This window comes from Clytia hemisphaerica, unplaced genomic scaffold, assembly GCF_902728285.1.
Source record: "Clytia hemisphaerica strain Z4C2 unplaced genomic scaffold, Clytia hemisphaerica genome assembly, whole genome shotgun sequence".
Taxonomy (NCBI): Eukaryota; Metazoa; Cnidaria; class Hydrozoa; order Leptothecata; family Clytiidae; genus Clytia; species Clytia hemisphaerica.
Window position 1 is genome coordinate 1,002,467 of NW_027104472.1, and position 19,303 is coordinate 1,021,769.

General features: G+C 33.8%; 2 protein-coding genes across 2 annotated transcripts; both read right to left on the bottom strand.

Moving 5' to 3' along the window:
- Nucleotides 1-1,169: 1,169 nt before the first annotated feature.
- Nucleotides 1,170-2,492, bottom strand: LOC136821303 (shaker-related potassium channel tsha2-like). Its single transcript, XM_067077535.1, has one exon. It carries the CDS (start codon nt 2,490-2,492, stop codon nt 1,170-1,172), a length of 1,323 nt encoding a protein of 440 aa, XP_066933636.1.
- On the bottom strand, nt 2,490-17,211 carry LOC136821304 (5'-deoxynucleotidase HDDC2-like). The gene is made up of 9 exons (XM_067077536.1): nt 17,075-17,211; nt 11,692-11,813; nt 11,318-11,420; nt 10,637-10,675; nt 10,466-10,495; nt 9,498-9,588; nt 8,808-8,855; nt 4,040-4,130; nt 2,490-2,577 (listed from the first exon to the last, which is right to left on the bottom strand). The coding sequence occupies exons 1-9, from the start codon at nt 17,123-17,125 to the stop codon at nt 2,559-2,561; spliced, it is 594 nt and encodes a 197-aa protein (XP_066933637.1). The 5' UTR covers nt 17,126-17,211; the 3' UTR covers nt 2,490-2,558.
- Nucleotides 17,212-19,303: the final 2,092 nt, after the last annotated feature.

Genomic DNA, 19,303 nt, shown 5'->3' on the forward strand with positions numbered 1-19,303 from the left:
TTTACGAAAGTCTAAACATTTAAGTGTTTGAGATTGTTTCCGAATTTTTAATAAAAATACATCTTTTAGGTTGAGAAACTAATTTAATGGGTTTAATTCTCGCGGGGGTAATTTCGCGGATTGGTTTTCATCTGCAAAAATAAGTCTCAATTACTTTAATCGTAGAAATTTTAGCGAGACTGATTTTAGCGTTTTAGCGAGTTTTCCCTATTTTCGCTAAAATAAATCTCGCTAAAACACGCCGAATCGACAGATCGCTAATAATCAAAGTTAAATTCCAAAAAATTGTCAAAAGAGCACTTTTAACATGTTTACCCCCCCCTCAATTAAAGTAATATAATGCGTATCTCATAACCAACATGCATAGTTTGGCAGTAAAATAGCAAAACTAGCCAAAAATCGTGAAAATATTATCTCACAATTGACTCATCCGCGAAATTAAGTCCCAACAAAATCTTAAAATTTCACATATGAGCTTAAACCGCGAAATTTAATCTCCGCAGAATTAATCCCTTTTTAACGTATCGGCAAAGCTGATATTTTTGCTATTGGGACGGTTTTTCAAAACCAATCCATTCCTTTACAAATATAAACTATGTTAAAAGCAGGATACTTTGTACCTTTGTAAATGTTGACCTTGCCTATAAAAATTACATAAGGCGAAAATAAAAAAATGTAGTGTTTCCGGAAACCGGCCGGGTAAAAAAAAAAAATTCTGACCCTGCCGCAGACTTTGTTAGTAGTTAATACATTAGTATTCAGGGCTTACTTCATACTGTTTGTACGTAAAAGTTATCTTTAAAGTTCTATTTCAATGATCTTAAAAGCTATCAAAAATAGCAGAAAAAAAAATTCTTCCGGCGGGACGCATGAGAGCTTTTTTCATTCACCCGCATTCCGGAAACACTACATTTTTTTATTTTCGTCTAATGGAAGGTCATTTTTTGAAATTAAATATTATCCTTTTTCTGCAATTTCTAAAGCAATTCATGAGAGGATCTTCATTGCGAGCAAGATTTTCACTTTGTTTTTGATAAAAAATACAAGATCAAAAAACAAGAAGGTTCCATTAATGCAAAACTTTGGTTCTTTTTTTTACTGAATAAGCAAAAAAAGAAAAAATTAAGCCTATGTTTCATCTAAACACAAAATAAAACTTAAATAAAACGTTATAAATTGACTTCATAAATTTTTAAAAATTTCGATGCGACTGATAATACGGGCAGAGAAATAGTTGTAACTCCACATATCATAAAAACTGAAGCCAACAATTTCCCCTCCGGTGTTTCCGGTACTAAATCACCATACCCGAGAACAACCACAGTCTGTAGTGCCCACCATGAACAAGCCGGAACACTCGTAAATTGTGAACCGGGAACACGCGATTCGATCATATAAATCAATGAAGCACCAAGAAAAACGATAATCATTAAACATAAAAATAATAGAAAAAGTTCTGGTAGACTGGAAGCTAGAATCCGGGTTAAAGTCTCTGTTCGTTTTGAAGATGTAAAAATTCTAAACAGTCTCATCAGTTTAAATAATCGACATATCCGGCAAAATTTTATAACCGGGAAGTCATTAACACCGGTCGACATTAAGAAAAATAAATACGGGTATGAACCGATAAAATCAATGTAGGTCATTGGTCTACGAATCGTCCTGGATATGGGTGCAGCTAAAATAGAAACAGTAATCTCAATCACAAACCAAAGAGTCACCAAAAAATCAACGATGAATAAAAATTGCTGATTTTCAGCACTCGATTTTTGTACGCTAGGAATCGATTCGATAAACCCGAGAAAAACCGATATAGTCGATATGATTATAGAAACGATTGAAAAAACCATAGCGTTTTTCGAACTCTCCGGGTATTGTATAATATACCAAATCTTTTGACGTCGCGTACGAGCCGGTTTTAGATCTCCTATATCCAGTAGAAATCCTTCTTTGGTTTTCATGCTAACTATTGCTTCATCGGGTAGGTCAAAATACCTGCATTCATTCTCAAAGATTGACATTGGCACGTTTGACGGTCTCGTTAATCGCCCGAACGATTGATAAAAGAATAGAATTGAATCAAATACAACTCGATTCCGATCAAAATAGTATTCACCGTTACTATAAAATTTCTGCCGCTTACGTAAATCACCTAACAACGTAGTTGGGAACCGTTCTAACGTCTCTACGTACGTCTCATAACGTGATCCACTAACGTTAAGTAAGATACGTTCTGAGTGAGGTAAGTTTTCTGTGCTCTCGCTTACGTGTTCCGTGCTCTCGCTTACGAGTTCCGTACTCATATGTACGTTTGAGTTTTGCATACTTTCGCCTATAATTTCAATACTTTCGTCTAGCTTTTCCTCTATAATTTTGTCAGCATTGTCTTTTTCCTCGACTGCGTTTACTTTACAATTGCTTACGGCTGACATACTTTTATTTTCGTTTCCAATCAAATTTGAAGTTTGATCTTGTACCGTTAAATCTAACATTTTTCTAATCCATATATTTATTATAAATCAATTTTCGGGAATGGCGTCGATTGTTTCGGGTCGGTTTCATTTGTCTTCTTGCAAGCTGAACAAAGAAAAGATGTAGCATTTATAAATGAAAAACGTATTTTTCCACTGTTTATAAGGGGGGGGGCGTAAAGTTAACTTTGAAAAGCAACAAGATTTATTAAAGGTTTTATTTTTACATAAGTGTTCCCGTTTCACATCAGACACGTATTTCATATCAGGACAATGTCTTCCAATTGTTATGTTATGCTGATCTAAGCAAAAAACCGTTTTTCTTTTTCTCTTTTTGACCAATTTTGCTCCTTATCCGTGTCAATCCAATGCGTAAAAGCTTGAAAATTGACGAGTAAAGCAAACGATATCAACTTATCTAAAAAAACACAGTCTAAGTCAACTTGTTGCTATAAATTAGAAATCTTCCCAATATCACAGAATCATATGTAAAAAGTAACAAAAAAATAATCTATAGATTATCAATCTCAACTAATAATACATGAAGAAAAAAGAACCCGTTCAAAATAATGAAGGATTATAATTTGAAAATTTTTGCTTTTCATACATCAACAATTTTTGTGTATATTCCTTTCTTTTAAATCACAAAGTACCGAATGTCATTAGCAAAAGTTTATTATAAGCAGATCCTCGAGTGATAAAACTTATTTCTCCACGATTTATTCAAAAACCATATTTTCAAGGTTGAAGGCACTTTAACATGTTTGCATCAGGTAAACTGTATGATGTCTCGTTTTTAAAAGAAGTCACTAAAAACTTTGAAATGTTTTTAATGCAAAAAAAACAACAAAAAACAATTAAATTCAAAGGTAACTGACAGAAGTTTTGAGATCTATTCTGCTTATAATAGATGAAATTCTTATATCAAATAGTTTTTAGAAGAAAATAAAATCACACCTCTGGAGCGCTGTGAGTATATTCAAATTCATCTTGAAAAAATACTTTTGATTCACAACAGAAAACTGTATCCTACTGAAACAAAGAAAGGCCAATCTACCCCCTTTTTTCTTAGTTTTTCCTTTTTTTCCTTTCTACCCATGTTATTTTTTGTCGCACCTCTCTCCTGTAGAATGTTTAGCAAACCAAAAACATAGGTTTTGATTGAAACTTTTTCAACAAAGACATCGTTTTTCTCGGTCAAATTTTGAGTGAAACAAAATGATTTTCCAATCTATATTCGCTACTATAGTAGATATGCAAGTTCTGATAATTATTCAATATATCAGAAATTTGATCTGTGTATCACAGTGTGTCTGAGAAAAAAAGAATACTATAATTACTCTCTCTTTGAGTGCGCCCCTTTTTCCAACGGCGGGCGGGTATGCGAAAAGAAACCGAAATTAACCCGAAAATCAATACTATGCGTGTTGCATTTTTCAAATCTTCCACTTTTTTGCCACTTTTCGAACGATTCGAACGTTCTACGGACAAACTCACTAAATTAACTTTACATTTACGAATTTATATAACGAAACAAACAAACAAACAAACGAATCAAGAATGCTTACTCTTTTGGTTCCGTCGATTGCTCGATGAAATCCTTTCTTCTTTGGTATAAATTTTCAACCCAACTGATAACTTGGGCACTACAGAACTTCCCTGAAAATAGAACAAAATTTAAAAAGCTTATAAAACAATACAATACCCATGAAATAGTTCTGTTAGTATTGTAGGTCAATCGAAACGAATGGAAAATCTAAAATCAAATAATATTTTTGAATGATTTAGTTACACCTTCTCTCCTACCCATAATTCAACATTAGGGGTCTCCTAATTAAAAGAGGCTAAACCAAAATCAATAGGGGTCATACTCTATATGTCATTACTTTTTTGATAATCAATTTCTGATTATTAAAAATTGTCTCGACTGATGAATCAGTGATCACAAAAAGAAAAATAGAAACGAAAGAAAATATTGGCTCAATAGGTGATGAAAGGGGTTGTTACTATAACGAGGAACAAGAAGTAACGAGAAGTAACAAGAAGTAGCAAGTAGGTAACAAGGACTAACGAGAAGTAACGAGTGCTTAAATGGAAGTAACGAGTACCAAACCTAAGTAACGAGTACTTTAGTCAAGAAAATGACGCTCTTTTGTCTTGCTTTTGTCACCAATTGGGCCCTTTTTGGGGGTCAATCACGAGATATAGGTGTCCGGATTCCAGTACCAAAAAGGGCCCAAATGATGACGGACAAGCCAATCACGAGATATAGGTGCCTGAAATTAACTGGTGACAAAAGCAAGACAATGGAGCGTCATTTTCTTGACTAAAGTACTCGTTACTTAGGTTTGGTACTCGTTACTTTCATTTAAGCACTAACGAGTACTACTCGTTACTTCTCGTTACTTCTTGTTACCTACTTCGTTACTTCTCGTTCCTCGTTATAGTAACAACCGATGAAAGGGGTCATTACATAACACTACAGTAGAGTAGGTTACCAAAAAGAATTTAGATCATTAAATCTCCCCATACCTCGGACCTTATCAAGGACCTACCGTTTATAAAACTTTTGAAATTTTTAGACTTTGTTACCATATCTTACCCATTTACGCATTTTATGTTTTAATTTCGAACTTTAAGGCTAAAGAATAGTCCATTGAAAAGATTATACCATAGTAATCAACATTTTGAATACATTCAACAATGTTAAATCTGACTCTATCGACACCGCCTTTTACTTTCAAGCCCTTTTAAAAGTTGAGAGATAACTCACATTTAAAAATAGATTTGACTAGGTTATGAGATGAGCGATATCATGAACCTGTAGTAAGTATATAGACATTCAGGAAAATAGAAAAAGTGTAGGACAAAAAGAACTGAACCACAAGAAACGATTGAACATATTTTGTTGTGGTTGGAAAGTTCCATAAATCCGAAAGAAGAAATATATTTTCCTCCTCATGATGTAAAGAAAAAGAAGACAAAAATATTTAGGCTTTATGAAATGTAATCTTTAACAGAGAATTCAGCATGGATTAAAATTCCAAGAATATAAGCCCAAAAATGTATTGTTACTATAGTAGTTTATATTGAATTATTTCCTAAAGCAAGGTATACACGCTTTTTTTATAAGAACAAACTATATAGAAACATACGGCTTGCCTTCGATGGCCAAAATGTTAAGAACAAGTTAAGAACATTTTAAGGCTTCGTGGACTCTAAAACAGCCAATTTCTTAGGAAAATAGGTAAAAATGGTCACACAATGGTGAAATTAAGAACATTTTTAGGCTTCTTAAAACCCAAAAAGTTAAAAAAACATCAGAAGGCTTCAAAAATGTTGAATGTTCTTATAAAAAATGTGTATAAAAGCAAACGGAATGAAATTTTTGCCCCCGCAGGAGCGTAGCGACGAGGAGGCACTCATAGTTTTACGCATAGATATTGGACTGGAATCTCGAAATTTTGTTGCGCGTTTTGTCGCCCAAGCATCCCCGTAGTTAGTCTCTTCCGTAAATGTTCGGTTTTTTTCCGGGACGGTAGTATACATATTTTCATATTACGTTATATGCTATTACCATTATTACATATTACAATTTTAGTTTTGATTTAGCTTTGAAAAGCTGAAGCGAGTGTTATAAATGCAAATCATAACAGTGTATGATATAACACGAATTACAATATTACGTGCAAATCAAAACAAACAAAATGGCAGACTGGTTATGATGATGAGCTGATTCATTGACTGGAAAAAGTGTTTTGTATGTCAAATTTTATTTCTTGTCTTTGAAACTGAATACTAAATACTGTAATTTAGTCAGAAGTTCACTTCAGCAATGATTTCAATTCTTTTTCCGGAATCTTTAAAGAAATTTGCTCAAGTTTTCAAATGTACATTTGATATTTTTGTTCAAACTGTAATTTATCTTTGTCTGTTATTTTATTAATAACTACCTTTATTGTTTATAGAGGTTCTTGAGCTTTATTAAAGACCATCATATGGTCGTAACTCGGGAAGGTCTTTCTTAACTTGGTAAAACAAGATACCAGCAAAGTACAAAAAAGTAGAATGTACGCATATGAATCCAAAATTGAATGTCAATCAATGTAAACAAACTTTTTTTTTTTGGTCTTCAAAATAGATTTACCTCACTTAGAGTGTTTTCAATGTTTGTTCAGTATGGTAAATCTATTTTAAAAACCTGAAAAAAGTTTGTTTACGTTCGTTTAACTTTATAGGCGCACCACATTCAACTTTGACTTTTTCATACAGTTGTGATAGCCTACGTAATAACTTACACTCCAGTGGTTTGGTGAAATAGCTCCAATTCTGGCTTTCCAAGTTAGGAGGGACCTTCCTGAAGGCATTTAACGGTGGTTAGACTAGGCACACAGACAGTCATATGGAAACATTATAAAGTGAAAGTATATAGCTATAAACTCAAAAAGTCTAGCTTCCTGAAGGCACGTCTCTTCATTGTCTGTGTTGCGAACATCTTAATAGCTTCAATCCTTTCAGCTTGGAGAAAAGATTGCATCATGAAAAAGTTCTATGCTATGCATTTGAAAAAACAATTTAGGCGCATTTCAACTTTTCTCGACTGTACGTCTGAATGGACCACAATGGCATTCCTTTATTTTTCTTTTGACCAACAAAATAGAAGATTTTGCTTGAGAAGTGCAATCACAGCGTAGCCAAGTGGAGCCCGGGCTCCGCTTGCTTAACTAGGATTGGTTTCTATTTACCCTATTTAAGATGGCGCAGAACTTTTTCATAAATTTTATACACAGTATCCTCTTGACTATTGTTTATTAGGCAAAGTAGCAATAGAGGATTGTTGAAATATAGCAGCCAATGAAAAAAAACAAGCTATTTCTGATTGGTTACCTTGTTTATTTATTCACCGCTATATATTTTGCCTACAATCTAAGATGTCTGCGGCATTATCGGAAAAGGTCTATTGTGAATGATCATGACATATATATATTGTTGTAAGAAAGAAACTAGGAGAAAAAAAACAAACAAGGAGATATGAAATTCAGTAAGATAATGATACCATAATATTTGAATTATGTTTTTGAAAAGCTTTTCCAGCTTTTCCTTAAATTTAATCAAATCATCAAGCTGCATGAATTCTTCAAGTATTTTGTTAATGGAATATGATTATTTTTTCAAGCAATTGCCTCAATCAATCAAACAGTCAATCAATCAATCAATCAATCAATCAATCAATCAATCAATCAATCAATCAATCAATCAATCAATCAATCAATCAATCAATCAATCAATCAATCAATCAATCAATCAATCAATCAATCAATCAATCAATCAATCAATCAATCAATCAATCAATCAATCAATCAATCAATCAATCAATCAATCAATCAATCAATCAATCAATCAATCAATCAATCAATCAATCAATCAATCAATCAATCAATCAATCAATCAATCAATCAATCAATCAATCAATCAATCAATCAATCAATCAATCAATCAATCAATCAATCAATCAATCAATCAATCAAACAGTCAATCAATCAATCAATCAATTATTCCTGATTATTTCAATTAATTATTCCTGATTATTTTTATGCTTCAATCTTTAAAGCATTAAAAGCTTTATAAGTGCATGACATGACCTTTCAGTGGGGGCATTTAGTGAAAACTATGACTAGTTTAGCCTTTATTGAAACTTACAAAACTCAATCTACAATTGAACTTCATAATCGAATGTCCCTTTCTTATAAAGAGGGTGTCACTTTCCAACAAACCCAAGAAGGAGGGGATTGGATTAATTTTCCTAAAAAACGGATATATCAAGAAGATGGGTTCTGAAAGACACCCCCTTCTCACAGACCCACTGGGACCCCTTCCCCTGGAAAATTTGGCCAAAATATCAACCCCAGTGGAAAATTATCCTCCAATTTTTGTACCATATATAAAATAATCAAAACGTATTTTATACTTTAAAAGTGGAAGTTTACTTAATATAAAATTTATTTTATACTTCCAAAGGGCCAATTTAGGGTATATTCACTGACCTTTTTATATCCCTGGACCAAGCTATATCCAACATATTTGATCACAGTCTTTTTTGGAATTAGTACCCACAAGAAGAAGCCATTGCAATGTTAAAAATTAACGTCTAACGGCGCTACATCATCAAAAGTATTCTAGGAAAAGTAGATCCTTCGCTCTCGATACATTTTCACCGCTATTGAGTAGTGCCGCCATTAGGATACCAATATAAAAAAAAAAATCTGATCAAAGATTTGTGGTTGGGATGGATTGATTATCTTGGTCCAGGGACATATAAACTCTACCAACTCTTACCTTTTGTACTGTTATAGAAAATTTCCAGCTCTCCAGGTCTTTGTTCCGCTAAAAGATAAAATTATTTCATCATTATTTTGACATTTTCCATTATTTTGGTATTATCATTAATAATACTTTTACAATCGCTTTTTTCTCGCCTACACATTTTCTTTATAATAACAAACTATATGAGAATATAAGGCTTCGATAGCCAAAATGTTTAGAACAAGTTAAGAACATTTTCAGACTTCGCGGACTTAAAAACAGCCAGTCTCTTAGGGAAATGGACAAAAATAAATAAAAAATAGGGAAAATGAGAAACTCAAAAATTTTGGATGTTCTTATAAAAAAACGTGTATCATCGAGAGTTTCATTTAGATTGACGATAGTTTTGGTCTACTTTATTTTAAGAAATATCCTGCAACATTTTAGATTTTCAATAACTTATATTGTTAGCTTTGCAATGATAAAAGCAAGTAAACTGCTCATGAAGTACATCATGAAAAGCACTCGCATTATTTCTAAACATTGCCGAGCAATTCATCTTGCACTTTATATATAAAATCACACTTTAATGAATACATTCATTTAAAATGATTTTATTTTATTATTGGGGTCACTCCTCATATTGAGACTTCGATGCAAGTGTTTTTAGGATGTAATTTTATGAGAAAATACCAATTTCCGAATTTTAAGTTTCAAAAGTACCTTTTTCATATTCGAAAGCTTGTAAGATCATTTCAAAACGATCCAAATCTTTCACAATTTTAGCTTCAGCTGTTTCTCGCTTATTGTATTCCTGAAAAAATTAACGTTACAGCTCAAAACTAAAATATATTTCGTATTGTACCGTACATTTAAAAAAGGGGTTTGGTATAAAGCGAGATACCATATTTTGTACTTTCTTGTTGTCAGAAATGGTTTCTTTTTCCCCTGAAAGCACAAAAAGTTGTCAAATAAGAATTATTTAACTGTTTAATGACAATTCGAATCATTTTCGAATGTTTTGATGTTAATTTCACCGAAATACAGGAAGTGAAAAAACAAAACATAGAGAAAGACACTATAGAGAGAAAGTTTGTTAATATTTTTAAAGTTGACAGTAAACCAGTTATCGATAAACCAGTTATCACCAGTATCACACTTTTACTCGTACAGTATTGGATATATTTTTCTCGTTCAGAATTTTTTATATGACGCGCAATAACTATTACACCCACTAAGCTTCCATTACCAACTTAGCTGTCCACTTCGTATCAGTTTGAATCGAAGAATTTTATATACATTACATATACATAAAATATTTCAAATTCTTGTAAGAAGAACCAATATACTTTTGGAGATCAAGAAATAGACGATATCGACTTACCGAATGATTACCCATGATGCATTGCACAAAAAATTCACGGAAATTCAATATCGTCCGTGAATTTTTTTGCGCAATGCATTATGGGTAATCATTCGGGGAGAATTTGGAAAGCCGATATCGTCTATTAATGATGAAGAAGAAAAAAAAAAACACGTAGAAAACTTTATAATTGCAAAAAAATCTCCAAAGGAACAAATTCGTATGCAGTTTAAAGGTAGAAGACGTTAATAGTTTGGGGTTATTACAAACCTTACTTAAAACACAAAATTTTTCAAAAGACAAAAAGCTTTTCTCTTATGAAATTTACCTCCCAAAGGTCCAACACCTCATCAGCAATCTAAAAAAAAAACATTGATCATTTTAATGTTACCAAACAACATATTCATGAAATTTACACACAATTTGTATGTTTCAAAATACTATTCTAGCAAAATTTATCAATGAGTCCCAAGAGTCATTAGAACAATTTGTATAGTACCTGTTTCGGGATATTTTTTGTGATTTTGTGCATAGCTTCCTGTAAAACAGAAGAAAAAAATGTTGTTCTGTATAACAGTAAAATTAGATTTTCATAGTGCTAGATAATTTACATAGAATTTGGGGTCAAAAGGTTTTTTCGAATTCTGTCATTCTGTCCAAAAGAGGATTCTGATTCTCCACCAGCCCTAGATCATTTTTTTGTAACATGCCAAATTTAGGTCTGATTCTCCACAACTGTTTTTGTAACATTCCAAATTTACTTCCTCTTACTACCTTGCCACATGAATATAAGTAGACAAGTATTTTAATCACCTTGAAATTAAAAAAACACGCAAATGAAAACACAAATTTTTAGCTTTTTAAGAGGAGACCATGGCCAGTTTTAATTAGTTTTGATTAAATAAAACAAATCTTTTTATTTTGTGTTAGATTTGTTAGACATGTTTACTTATACTTGTGTAAAATAAGTTTTGGTTTCAAACTTTAATCAAAGTGGCCACTTTTATTCAGGTACTTCTGTAAGTCGCTCCATCAGGAAGTCTTTTTTTACTCCACCCAATGATATTGCTGCATATGAAAAATTTCTGGCGCTGATGGTTTTTCAGTCATGGATCTTAGATGGTCTGCGGTCTTATAACTTATTACTGTTTTGGTTTCAAACTTTAGTCAAAGTGTTCACCCTTTCTCTTCGATCTTTCTCTTCAGGTGCAACACCACAATAAGGTGTGATATCTCCAACAATACATTCAGCCAAATCATGAACTAAAGCAAGCTTCATACACCTAAATAATAAGTGAAAATGAGCATTATGAGATCCTTTATATAAAATTAAATTCCCATAGACCCACAGTAATCGAAATTTCATTTACACTATTTATTTATGGCTCTTTATAACTTCTATATGTTAAATCACTTACTTAATACTTAAATCAGTTTTAATTTTTCAATTTTTTTATCAAATTGTTCGAGACAAATATTATCCATCCAAAGTTTAATTTAAAAGAGAGAAATCAGCAAAACTGATCTGCTGTATTCCTAATGTAAAGCCTATACCTAGTTTTATCAATATCTGGAGCATCTAAAAGCATTGCCATCATGGACATTCGATACATGTGGTCTGATACACTTTCAACATTTTTGATATCATGATGTGTCCAACCAGTTCTTTGTTCTGTCTGAAAATAAAAAATAAAAATATAAACTTTAAAAACTAGGTGATGAGGGTCTTATGACAGGCTGAAAAAGGGGGAAAGGTGTTTTTTAGACTTTTCTATAATGAAAACAAATTGTTATCATCAATCATCCAATTCAATTTAACTTGAACCAAAGATGTATCCACCTTTTGATAAAAACGTTTCTTTGTGTATTTTTAAGAAGAATTTCACAGAGGAAGAATTTCAACGCTTTCTAGAATTTTTCGATTTTGTATATTCTTAGTTACGTGTATTTAGGAAAAGAATATGCGAAAAATAACAGGTGAGAGCAAGTGAGAGGGTATATTCTTCCTCTAAATTCTTATGTGTAATGGGGCCTTAAGATTATACAGATTATATTTAAAGAAGCTTTCAGTGCGTTTCCCTTTATCTTTTCAATTTAAATTCAGTCATAGATTAAAAGAAAGTGAAAGCCACGTGCATTCACTTTCTGTACTCTCTCCCTTTTTCATAACTTGAATCGATATAGGAGAATTGTTTACTGAAAGAAATTCTTTCTCATAATAATAGACAAGTGCCATATAAACAAAACTCAACATTCTCAGAAAAATTGTCTTTTTGATTTCCCAGATACTTGTCTAAAACGTTCACTTCCACAATAATTTATATAATTGCAATTTCGGTCAGTCCACAGTCGGCTTCAACATATACACATGTTTTTATTTACCATGGCGTCCTCCAGCTTTTTGGTCCCCCCTAATAAGAGCTAAAATCCCCCATCTGGCCTTTCCCCCCCACCTGTCTTTAAAATTCGTGCTCCCCCCTATTGGGAAATCCCCCTAGCCGTATTGTATAAGGGTTGCGAAGTGATGATCCAGACTCGCCTCAATTCGCAAGCTACTATAGCAAAAAAAAGACTCTCAAAATCCCTAGAAAGACAGGCTCATAAGCCTGAATGCCCAAACACACCAGGAAAGGTCTGTATTTATCCTATTACTCCCCCCACTAGGTAGAGGACTGAATATACCCCCTATTCGCCTTTCTCCCCCCATCAAGCTTGAAAATTTCACTTCCCCCCTGGCACCAAAATCTGATTCCCCCCCCATCTTCCTGGGGGGGGATGATCCCATGTTTACGTGACCGAAGTGCCTACTAAACAATCCGGTGGTAAGTGGCGAAGCAACACAGCAGATTATTCGTAAAGTAAAGAAATATCTTTTGGCATTGACAATCAAATATAATATATTATATTATATTTCCTTAATTCAAAAATCAAAAATTAATTTTTCATTCGCGAAAAAAAAAAAAAAAAAAAAAGAATTAATGTTACATACTAAAACGCCCCGTCTTTTACTCTCGTTTAATTTCCGATCTCGGAACGTACAAAACGCCCGTCCGCCCAATATCCACCCAATCAGCTTAAATTCACTTTAATTGCCCTTTGACTTTCAAAAATAGTATTTAAAAATTGTGAATTTATAATAATAACAAATAACAAAAAGTTTGATACTTCATTAGTGAAATATTCAATAAATTCCTAGTTTCAATTTTCAGTGGACGTTTTTCTAGGGCTTTGTTTATCGCGCAATTTTTGCGTCACACAAACTTTCTTGGCCACTTGTAATAATTATGCATTGCCGAATTTGGTTCTCCATTGTCAAGTCAGGATCAATGGTGACATCACCTAGGCAAAAAAAAGAAAGGATTTTGTCAGTTTTATGCATATATTAATTTGCGAGATATTCTATTCGCCACACAAGCGCACTTTTTGTAGAATAGTCGGAATACTTTCTTTTACTCGCGGGATTGATGGTAACTTTTCATCTTCGTTATTTTTAAAATGAAACACAACCGAAAAAAAACGAAACTACAGAAACTAGCGTATTTCCAGTGAGTAAACGATTCTGATTATTAACAAAATTGATGATGATGATTTTTTTGGGTCAGGCAAATGTCTCGTATTGGGAGTTCTAGTCTTGACCCCTAAGCCTACGCGAGATTGAAGCGTTTGGGTAAACGAGACAAAAATCCAAAAAAGCTGGTGTTTTGAAGTGTTTCCGTGCGATCCAAATATCGCCATTTGTGACGCACTGATAGAGCACCTGTTTTTTGCATTGTGTATTCAGGGGGGGTCAAGCCTCAGGGTACTAAAGCATAGCCGGTGGGTGTTTTTCCAAAAAAAATTTGATAAGTACCCGGGTACTTTTTGGGTGGGTGGGGAGCCAAGTTTGTTTAATCAAACAAGTACCCGGGTACTAATTGGGTGGGTCTTATGTGAATTTTCTTTGTAAAATAAGTACCTTGAAACTTGGTTTTGAGTACTTTCTTATTAATAACTTAGGGTTACTTTTTGTTTATTTTAATCTTGGAAGCTATTAGGTTATGCTTTTACTAGTAAATGACTATATAATATTTACATTATTTGTTTTTTGAAAGTTTAAGCGTGATTTTGTTCTTAGCATTTTGAATTTGTTCTTTCATTTTTCTGACTTATTACAGCTTTTCAAAAAAATATTGCGAGATAATGTCACCTAAATTCTGCCAAAATAGTCACATGGGCCAGATTTCTACACTTTGATACCACCAGGTAAAGTAGAAAACTCAAAAATTCTGATTTATATCCTATCTTGGCTTCTTTTATTTCAAAAGCTTTCTTACGTTATTACAGTATAGTTGTGGGTTTACTTCTTTATTCAGCTTTATTAAAAAACCTGTTTAGAAACTTTCTTGTTTTTTTAGCCATTTTCGTATTATATTATTTTGTTTCTATTTACCACAATAGGTTGCTTGATTGCATGCTTTGACCTGATAATAACTTCTCTAAGACATTCTGGGTGGGCACTCACAACAAAGCTCAATGAAGTATAACAAATGGAGTTTAGATTAAAAGTGTTACAGATTCTCGTTTTTAAAGTGAATTTCACTTGGGTCTATTGCAACTGGTTTATATTTAGTTTATATTAGTTTCTTATTTTATGTTTAGTTTTGCTAATTTACTCTGGTTTATACTTTTTATATTTCCAGATATTTCAGAAACTAGATCTTTTGTTAAAACTGTTCTAAGATTTTGTAAGATTGTGAAAAAGTGCTTTTACATTGTTTTCATCTGTTTTCATGTTTAAAAAATAAGGCAATCAATATACCCAAATGTATTACTGTAAATTACGCCTGGCTTATTAGTTGGGCTAATAGTAAAGGAAAATTAAAATTAACAGTTATAAGGGTGGGTTTAATTTTGATGAGTGTAGAATTGAGAAAGATTAATAAGTAATAAATTTATTTTTTGTAGGTATAGGGTCTAAGAAGGAAAAGTCCTTAAGTACCCGGGTACTTTTTGGGTTGGTATGGGGTCTAGAAGAGAAAAGTCCTTAAGTACCCCGGGTACTTTTTGGGTGGGTATAGGGTCTAGAAGGGAAAAGTCATTAAGTACCCGGGTACTTATTTGGGTGGGTGGTATGAGTCAAAAATTTTTTTAGATAAGTACCCTCTCTAGGCTATGCTTTAGTACCCTGAGGCTTGACCCCCCCGGTGTATTACGTACGATCCGCAAAAGATATTGTTTGTCAATATTTTATTTGCTTTTAGAAATTCCTATATCCGATTATGATTGTTAAAACTGAGAGCCAAAATTATTTTTTGTGTATTTTTTACTTAAGTTTTATGATAATTTTTAGGAATAATCAGCATACTTTATGCATGGATCCGCGCATCGTGAATCGTAAATTGTTAGATCGTGCATCTTAAATTACACCAACCCTTTGTTTGTTCAATTTCTGTGTGTTAATGTGATCTAAAAATTATGGTAATTTTATGTTCTTGAGGTGCCATTTGCCATAACTTACCCAAGATCATTTATAAATACAAAGTATCTCCTCCAAACCAACAAACCAAAATTTACAATGACCTTTCATCAATCATTCAGGTAGGAAAAACACAAAAAGTACAATGCTATACACGCACATTTTTTCCGCTCAAAAATAAAAACATTGACAGATTAACCCAAACTGAAACAGTCAATTTTCAGAGCGTCAAAGGCATGCGCTCTGTTCCAGTATAAAAAAGCCACGCTGAAGATGTTTTGAGGTTAAGACAGATTACACTGATTTGAGGGCATTCTCACGCCAAATATATTCGGCATACTGTGCACAAATTCCAGACTGGACTCTGTTGTATAGAAATATCAGAAGTAACAAGAGGGTGATCAGTCACGGAAATCCTGTGCACAGGGTATGTATTTGCAACGGTTTCAACAATTTTTTCCGACCAAAATGCACGAAAATTAATAAATCTCAACTTTAAAATGAAAATGACATGAAACAAAGACAAATAGCATTTTCATTTTCTCTCTAGAAGATTCTTTAGCCTTTTTAGAAAATTTTTGTCTACGGGTTAAAATTTTGATCTGTGCATTTTTTTATAATCAAGTGTAACATTTTTCAACTCTGTGTAAATGCAACGGGTCGCAGTGATCGAGTGTATTTGGACGAGTTTTGTCACTTTTGATTTCAACCCATTGCATTTGGCTTGCCGCATGTCCAACCATGTGCAAATGCAAGGATTTCCGTGACTGGTCTGGTGATATGGTAAAGGACCCTGCCGACGCACCGGACTGTCCGGTGTATTTGTGCGGTGGCAACAAGTATCATTTCGCTACACTGGACACAATTAGTCCGGTGTCAGTCCGGTGTTGCATGCAGGGAATTTTGGACGCCAGACATTTATGAAACAAAAAATTAAGAAACACTGGACGCACTGGACTGGTCATGTCCGGTGTTTTGATTTTCCGGTGGGAAAAAAATCCTTCTCTGACACCAGACATCCGACTTCCTTAAGTCCGGTGTAGAAATTGTCCGGTGGTAAAAAAAATCCTCATTTTACACCGGACTTTTGCTTATCCGGTGTTCGTTAAGTCCGGTGCGTCGGCAGGGTCCTTATGGTAAATATGCCTCTCCTGGAGAGAAATTTGAATTTTTAGTGTAGTTTTCTAATAGACCTTTTTTCAAAGAGGACGTCCTGTTGAATAATTATGTAGTCCAGCCATAAAAACAATGATAGAGCCATGCATAACTACTGTATCATGCATATTGTATTAATTATGCATGGTTAATCATTGTTTTTCTGCTGGACTACATAGGTAATTATTCAACGGGGTGGCCTCTTTGAAAAAAGGTCTATTAAAAACTTCAAAAAAAAATTGTTAAAGATAAAGGAAAAGGTCTTTCCACCCAATCCCCAAGCAATAACATTATCTGAAAACAAAATACTTTACTACACCTTCTTACCTTAAGTTGTCCAACAAACATGAAAAATTCCACTGCATTATTGGCAGCCATTTTGTTTTTTTGTTCTTGATGTTCTTTAGTCGGTTTTCAAATAAATCTCAGAGAACACAATGTACTTTTGGCGATTCTTTATACCTCTTTATAGGGGTCACTCACAAATCGATTTTAAGTTCAAATAACGTCATATGACGTTTGTGGGTGGGTGGGTCAAGGTAGGATGACGCTTTGAATGGGTTATAAAAAACATCGATTTTGAGATAATGATCTCTTTTCTATTTTTTATAGATGAGAGAATAAAAAATATAAGTGAAATGATATAAAGTACAGAACAAACAGTCAAACCATAACCAGACCCTCAAAAGTTAAAGATGTATTTTAAAAAAACTAGCTGATAGGCTAAAATAACTGATAATTTACTGATCTTGTACCGTGTGCAAAAAAAAAAAAATTTTAAAAGATTTTTCCGCGAAAAATGTCGAAGTTTTTATACTGCGCATGCTCGGCGCATGCGCAATTAGAAAAAATTGAATATCTCCTATTCTGGAGCTGATTAAGGGATAATATTTGGAATATACATTAATTGAGTGATAACAGATTAATCTGAGGATTTATAGAATGCGACTATTAGTATTTGGCTCAAAAATCAAACTTTTCTTCATTATGAGCTAATTAGCCTATATGAAATGGGCTGTTGGTGTTGGTTTTGACGTTTTGGCTGAAGAAAAAGGTTCTTCTCTTCTCCACTTTTAAAAGTGAAAGTACAGAGTAGGTTAGTAACGAGCCTTATTGACTCAAATGTGGAGCAACACCAGTAACACTGAACGCGGGAGAAGGATTAAAGCCCGTTCTACATACTAATATTTTGCCTAGGCACCGTGCACACCACAAGTTTCCTCAAATCAAAACAAAAACAAACACATCCAGATTGCACCATCTTGCGCCCACAAAAAAGCAGGAAAATGCTGAGATGGTGACCTGTTTCTAGAAAAGGTAGGAAGGTTCTTTTTACTTAAAATGCTAGATGTATTTACAGAGGATAGTGCAAAAAGAAGCAATAAGATTTTTTTTTTGCAAGACACTGAAATCTCTATACTAAGCAAGACAAAGTAGTGCAGTCCATCCAGTGTCCAGCAACAACAGACAGAACAGATGAAAAAGTTACATGAGACGAGGTGAAGGCTTCTATAGGCTTCTTCATAAAGACGAAAGACATGTATCTATTTTTCGGATCCGGTATGCGGGGAATAGTGTCAGGAACTGCAGGTGACCTGGTATGGATATGGGTGTGGTTTGGGTGTGGTTATGTATCAGATTGGCTAGGGGAATTGGGTTATTATCAGTTAGGGTTAGGGTTGGAGCTCGAAACAAGCACTCTTTTGAGATTTTCTCTTAATACAGTCTGGTCTGCAGTTTGTACAATATAAATAGCCGTCAGAAGCGCAATCCTGGCATGAATCCGTGGCGCAGTGTGGATAAGGGGACCCGTCCATATTTCTTTGACAACGCAAAACGTCAAATTGACGTTATCCTCTGAGCCCCCCCCACCCCCCACAGATAACGTCAAGCGATGTACTGATGTACAGTATACCAAATATTGTCAGTGTAGACCTAACTCTTCATACAAAAATTACGGGAAACGCATATTTGGACTTTGTACCCTATCAGTTAGGAATATTTGGCGGGTTCCTGTACGCGGCCGCAATCAAAAAAATCATAACAACACTCATTAAAATAAGGCGTTCGTATCTTTTCTCACTTTTTTTAGTCTAGACGATGTAGCAAACAAAGTAAGTATAAGCACACTGTGCTTTTAATTGGCTGAAATTTTTTTTCGCGTCGGAAAAACTTTTTCAAACTTTCAGCAATGATTGACCAAACTATTATAATGAAAATTATCCAGCGCACTTTTTATCTTCTTACCTTATTCATCTTCATTGAAGCACTCGAAGTTTACTGAAGTTAAGCACATAAGATATTCTTATAATTATTGATAATTACTGAAACACCGTTCGTTGTGCGCTGAGGTGGAGTGCGTGACGTAACTCGCGCTGCAACTAACTTGCCTTCTGTTGGAAGATAATATTGGGCGTTTTTGACGTTACCACCCTTGAAGCAGCGGGCGCCTCTGTCTTTCCGCAACTTTTTCCACCATTTTAGATGGTCTTAACAATAGATCCAAAAGGGCGCCATAATCTTGGAAGATGATTTGTTTTGGTCTCCGGCTTTGGG